The 5705-nt window shown below is 49.7% G+C and overlaps 2 protein-coding genes across 2 annotated transcripts; one reads left to right on the top strand and one right to left on the bottom strand.

Moving 5' to 3' along the window:
* Nucleotides 1–1950: 1950 nt before the first annotated feature.
* Nucleotides 1951–3523, top strand: LOC119557273 (DNA damage-regulated autophagy modulator protein 1). Its single transcript, XM_037869960.1, has 4 exons — nucleotides 1951–2137; nucleotides 2234–2355; nucleotides 2502–2889; nucleotides 2957–3523. The coding sequence occupies exons 1-4, from the start codon at nucleotides 2073–2075 to the stop codon at nucleotides 3120–3122; spliced, it is 741 nt and encodes a 246-aa protein (XP_037725888.1). The 5' UTR covers nucleotides 1951–2072; the 3' UTR covers nucleotides 3123–3523.
* On the bottom strand, nucleotides 3396–5561 carry LOC119557272 (cyclin-L1). The gene is made up of 3 exons (XM_037869959.1): nucleotides 4832–5561; nucleotides 3951–4763; nucleotides 3396–3847 (listed from the first exon to the last, which is right to left on the bottom strand). Exons 1-3 carry the CDS (start codon nucleotides 5434–5436, stop codon nucleotides 3568–3570), a joined length of 1698 nt encoding a protein of 565 aa, XP_037725887.1. The 5' UTR covers nucleotides 5437–5561; the 3' UTR covers nucleotides 3396–3567.
* Nucleotides 5562–5705: the final 144 nt, after the last annotated feature.

The raw sequence follows: 5705 nt of genomic DNA, 5'->3' as shown, positions 1-5705 counted from the left end.
CCGCAAAATGACTTTTTATTGGGCAATGGGAATAGGGTGGGGCTGATCCCTTCAATTTCCAGGAGTTTCAAAAACCTAATTTTCATATTTCAATTTTTTAAAAATAGAGATGTTGGTAAAATATAAATATTTTTAAAATCTAGAAACCTAGACCTTTTTTCGAAAACTGATTGCCAAAATACCTTATTTTTTTGGTAAAAGGATTAGATTTTTTGGCAAAAGATTGCTAGCAGAAATTAAAAAAAAGAAATTGTCCAGAAAATTGACCACATCTATCGAGTTTTACGGCTAATTTTTTAATCTGTGACACCAGGCGAACAGAATCCGCAGCAAGTGGCTGCTGAGCTTAAACATTTTCTTACTGGAAAAGAACCGTTAGTTTAGTACAAGCAGACTAGAGATGGGCAATCGCTTGATCGGCAACAAAGCCTCCACATATTTTCAAAAGGCACACCTCTAGTAAGGCCTTAAAAATTAATCATTGGCCACCTACGAATTTTCCTGTTCGCCTGGTGTTTGAAATTGAAAACTCGCTAGTTTACTTCAACAAATTGAAAGGATTCGTAACATTTTTCAGTCAAAATGCTTGGTTTATGGATCTCAGACACCAGGCAAACAGAAAAATTAGCAAGTGGCAGCTGGTTGCTAAAACTAAACTTAAATAACTGTTAATTTTCAAAATGGCGGCCCTTTCCATACTTCCCCACCCCCATCTGACCAATAGGAATTGATCTCCATGGGAAAGAACCGTTAGTTGGGAGCCAAATGCAGACCAGAGATGAGCAGCCATGGCTGCATCACGAGTTTATCACGATCTTGTCACGAGCTTGTCACGATATGCAAGAAATCACTGTTAGGTCCTATGTATTTGCTAAGGCCGTGACCAAGGGAAGCAGTCACTAGGGCATCTCTGATTAAGCTCATAGAAAACTAATCAGCTGATCGTTTTCACACCTGCTAAACGTTTATGTTCGCCTGGTGTCTGAAATTAAGAAATGCACCAAATTTCATCTGCCAGAAGACAATTTAGATCGAAGAGAGCTCGTCAAATTGCTGGACTTATCGACTCACACACCAGGCAAACAGAAAACTTAGCAGGTGACAGCTGGTAAATATAAGTCAACTTATTTTTCAAAATGGCCGCCCTTTCGGCACTTCCCCACCCCCAAAGGACCAATAGGAATTGATCTCCATGGGAAAGAACCGTTAGTTGGGAGCCAAATGCAGACCAGAGATGAGCAGCCATGGTTGCATCACGAGTTTATCACGATCTTGTCACGATATGCAAGAAATCACTGTTAAGTCCTATGTATTTGCTTAGGCCGTGACAAAGGGAAGCAGTCACTAGGGCATCTCTGATTAAGCTCAGATAAAACTAATCAGCTGATCGATTATCCACCTGCTAAAGGTTTATGTTCGCCTGGTATTTCAAATTGAGAAATGCACCACATTTCATCTGTCAGAAGACAATTTAGATCGTAGAGAGCTCGTCAAAATGCTGGATTTATCGACTCACACACCAGGCAAACAGAAAACTTAGCAGGTGACAGCTGGTAAATATAAGTCAAATTATTTTTCAAAATGGCCGCCCTTTCCATATTTCCCCACCCCCACCGGACCAATAGAAATCGTTCTCCTTAAAAAACAACCGTTAGTTGAGAGCCAAGCACAGACTAGAGATGAGCAACCATGGCCGTGTCATGATCTTGTCACGAGTTTGTCACGATATGCACGAAGAGAAAGTAACTTTGCACGTCGGAACTGGAAATTTGGAAATTGTAAGAGGACTAAAATACACATGTTGTAGCCTATTTTTAAAAGAAGACTAGAAGCCAGTAAAATATTTAATTTATTTTTAACTTTATATACCAAACTCAAATTCAGTATTCCTGGAATCCCCCCTTTGGCTATAAAAAGCGGCTAGGCAGCTATAATCCAGCCGAATAGGCAGCACTGGCAAAGAACCAAACATTTCGCTGCCTTGTTCGTGTTCGGTTTATTGCAGCGCAATTAAATAAGATACGTTTGTTGTGGCCAGTGCTTGCAGTGCATTGCCACCCACATTCACCGCGATGTCACAGGTTTATCTGCTGCCGGTGGCCACATTCCTGATCTTCCAGGTGACCTTTATCGGCACGTAAGTACAAGTGCGCAGTGGCTGGTTGGCTGGGCCACTATCTGCATCTGGTTGATGGCTATCTGGACTGACCGACTCCCAATTCTCCCTTCGCAGATACATTTTCGCCGTGCTGGAGGGTCATGTGGTGCCCACGGTGCCCTACATCAGCGATGCAGCCACATACTCGCCCGAGAGCTGCGTGTTCGGACAGCTCATCAACATTGGCAGCGTGCTGTGTGAGTCCCCGGCATCTCGTGTCCCATCTCCCCCGTGTCTCCCCCATCTCCAGAGCTGGAGATGATGACTCAGCTCTGGCGATTAGACACGGCGCTGTGTGTTAGTGTTGCAATTTCTCTAACCGATACGCTTGTGCCTTTTGCAGTGGGCATCACCATCTATGTGCGCTACCGCCAGGTGCTGCAGCTGTACGAGCATCATCCCGACCTGGACGCCTCGGTGCTGCGCCAGAATCGCCTTGCCCTGTGGTTCGGCTTGATCTCCTGCCTGGGCATCAGCTTCGTGGGCAACTTCCAGGAGACGAACGTGCGGATTGTGCACTTCATTGGCGCCTTCTGTTGCTTCGGCTGCGGCACCTTGTACTTCTGGATGCAGGCGCTCATCTCGTACCTGATCTTCCCCATGTCGGGCACTCGCATTTACGCCCACCTGCGCCTGGCCATGTCGGTGGTCTGCACCATCCTGTTCATCCTGCTGGCGGTCACCGGCGTGATGTCGCACATCCTGTTCAAGGGCCAGAATCCGCGGAAGTGGTGGGTTCAGAAATGAAAGCTCTCATATCTGGAATATACTTACATATCGGCTTTTCCCCCCATTTAGGTATCCCTCGGACGGCGGCTGGTACTTCCACGTGGTCAGCTCGATCTCGGAGTGGATAATTGCCACCATTTTCAGCTTCTTCATCCTCTCCTTCACGCAGGAGTTCCGCGACGTGTCCTTGTCGCATCCACCCATCGCCCTGATGTCCTATGCGACCACCATCTAGAGTTAAGCCAGCTTGTGTTGTAGAGATCTAGAGATCTTCGGCTGGACTAGCCAGCGATTCCTCTGCCAGCTTCAACATTTTATGTTCAATCCCAGGTGGCAAGAGCAGGGGTCACGAACGTAGGATGCGCTTGCTCGGGATTGGGCACTGCTACCTCTCTCCGACTGCCTTCCCTCTCTGTTTGGTGCTCCTTCTCTGTCGGATTGCTGTGATATGTGCAAAGTGTTTCCCAAAGATTGGGTAGATCGGTGGTCCCATACGGTAGACAGCTGCTTGATTGAGGAGTTATATTTATTGTTTACCCGAGTTCGTTTTTACAATATATATTAGAATTACTAAATCGAACTAATCGGTAGAAATATTCTGTAAATCTGTAAAATACAAAGCAATTGAAATGAAAAGGAGTGTTTTGTTTTGTTTTGTTTGTTTCTTTGTTTGTCAATCCCTAGCGCTTGCGATCCCTAGAGCGATCGCCATCCCGATGCTTGTGGCCACCTCGGCTGCCGTGGTTCCCGCTTCCTCCTCCTCCTCCGCCACCGCCTCCTCCTCCGCCTCTGCCGTCTCCGCCGCCACCGCTGTTGCGATGCGAGGAGTAGCGACTGTGCTTGCTGGAATTCGAGCCGGAGTTGCGATACTTGTCGCCATCACTTACATTGTTGCTGCCGCCGGCGTTTCCAGATCGATCCTTCTTGGAGTAGTAGTCAGAGCGTTCTCGCGAGGCTTTCCTATAAGGATTGGTAGATTATAATATGACACTAGCTTCGACTGTAGCTTAGATATATCTACATATTGCTAGAACTAGCAGGAGTTAGTTAAATGGAAACCTACGTTTTCCTGTGCTTGCTGTGCGGCGAACTGGAGCGCGTGGGCGACCGCGAGTAGTGGCGCGACTTCTTCTTGTGTTTCGGCGGCGACCGAGAGCGCGAGCGGGAGGATCGGCTGCGGTGGGACTTCTTGGTGCGCTCGCGACTCGGCGACCTGGACCTTGGCGAGCGGGAGCGCGGTGTTCGCGACTGAGTGCGCGTCCTGGAGCGCGAACGCGACCTAGAATCCTTCTCCGGCGACTTCTCCGATGGCAAGGGCAGCGGAATTGCCCGCTGGATAAAGCCACCCCACGCATTGTGCGAACCATTGTTGCGATCCACGGTGATCACAGCCGGCGGTGTGTTCGCCTCCTTTGTCTTGTTGCGCGCATCGATATACCGCTTCTTCAGCTCATCCACGGCAGCCTCAAGTTTCTCCACCACCGGCTTGGAGCGCGTGTACAGCTCCATCACCCGATAGCAGATATCCGTGATGTCCGCCATCGGCACGCGAAAGATGCCGAACCACGGTGGACTACTGGGCAGCGGTATGTTCAGCTTGCGGGCACTCAGGTAAATGCAGGCACAGGCAATTGCCTCCGGCGTGTAGCGCATAAAAACGTCCGTCCTCAGCGAGTCGTTCATGAAGTTCCAGGAGAGCTGCATCAACTTCTCGTGCTTCTCATACTGCAGCACCTGCAGATACATCACGATCAGCTTGTGCGGATGCTTCACGTGCACGCAAAAGCCCAGCTCCTTGAGGACGCGTCGCTCGGCCTTGATTACCTGCATCTTGAGGTTCGTGTAGTACGGATCCAGCACCATGGGCGAGATTTCTCTGCAAATGGGAACAGAGAAGTTAGCTTAGTTTGTGTGGGATGGGAAAGCACCAGAGAAAGCACTTACTTTTGCGCCCGCACTTGCTTGATGTGGTGAAACACATTGATCACGTCCCGGATGCGACGCGGCGCCTCCTCAATCTTCGAGGCCAGGCACACGCAGCTCATCGCCACCGTCTCCATGTTGTGGCGCACAAAGCTCTTCGAGTAGAAGAAGCGCTGAAAGAGCACCTGGCCGGTGGCCATGGCGACCTGCGGCAGGCGCAGCAGGATGCCCGCCGTCTGGATGAGCTCACAGCCAAGTATGCGCAGGTCCTTTTCCGTCTCGTGGTCCAGACCATCCTGGCTGGATGGCGTCACATCGATCTTGTTCTCCGGAATCAGGCTGTTCTCCAGCGTCAGCACGATGCGATTGAAGAGGCGCGGATAGATTGGCTTGCTGGCGTCCGCCAGGGCCGCTGCCACGCCCCCGGCTGCATCACCGGACCCATCGCCCGCCCCCGGGGCCGCTGAACTGGCGCTGCCGCTGTTGTTGCTGTTGTTCGAGATGTTGACGCTGTTCGAGTGGAGCGATGTCACCGTGGTCAGCACATTGGTGATCGTCTCCACCGTCAGCGAGGTGGCTGTCACCGTCGTGTGGACCACAGCGGCGCCGGCCCCGCGGCTGGCCATTCGTGTCCGGAGTCCACGTTGCGCGATTCACTACGTAAGGCGTTTATTTTATGTTTTATTTGTTAATTTCGTTTTTTTAACGCAGGTAAGCGATAACTGGAGGCGTGATTTGACATGGAATCGGTATCGGTATCGGTATCGGTGGTGCTGCCACCTGGCTGGTTTCCACAATGAACTAAACTAAACTAGGTAGTGGTGCGTGTCCAAATAATGGTTTGTGTCTTATTTAGATTTTAAACAGTTTGTTTATATTGGTTTCAGTTTCGCTC

Source organism: Drosophila subpulchrella, chromosome X (assembly GCF_014743375.2).
Source record: "Drosophila subpulchrella strain 33 F10 #4 breed RU33 chromosome X, RU_Dsub_v1.1 Primary Assembly, whole genome shotgun sequence".
Taxonomy (NCBI): Eukaryota; Metazoa; Arthropoda; class Insecta; order Diptera; family Drosophilidae; genus Drosophila; species Drosophila subpulchrella.
The sequence above is the reverse complement of the archived record's forward strand: the minus strand, read 5'-3'. Positions and strand labels throughout refer to the sequence as shown.

What these genes read in the sequence shown, in the direction of transcription:
- LOC119557273 (XM_037869960.1), top strand. Translation starts at nt 2,073, where the DNA reads ATGTCACAGGTTTATCTGCTGCCGGTGGCCACATTCCTGATCTTCCAG. An exon ending in CAGGTGACCTTTATCGGCAC is followed by an intron (nt 2,138 to 2,233) that starts GTAAGTACAAGT and finishes CTCCCTTCGCAG; the next exon opens with ATACATTTTCGCCGTGCTGG. An exon ending in GGCCAGAATCCGCGGAAGTG is followed by an intron (nt 2,890 to 2,956) that starts GTGGGTTCAGAA and finishes CCCCCCATTTAG; the next exon opens with GTATCCCTCGGACGGCGGCT.
- LOC119557272 (XM_037869959.1), bottom strand. Translation starts at nt 5,436, where the DNA reads ATGGCCAGCCGCGGGGCCGGCGCCGCTGTGGTCCACACGACGGTGACA. An exon ending in AAGCAAGTGCGGGCGCAAAA is followed by an intron (nt 4,764 to 4,831) that starts GTAAGTGCTTTC and finishes TCCCATTTGCAG; the next exon opens with AGAAATCTCGCCCATGGTGC. An exon ending in CACAGCAAGCACAGGAAAAC is followed by an intron (nt 3,848 to 3,950) that starts GTAGGTTTCCAT and finishes CAATCCTTATAG; the next exon opens with GAAAGCCTCGCGAGAACGCT.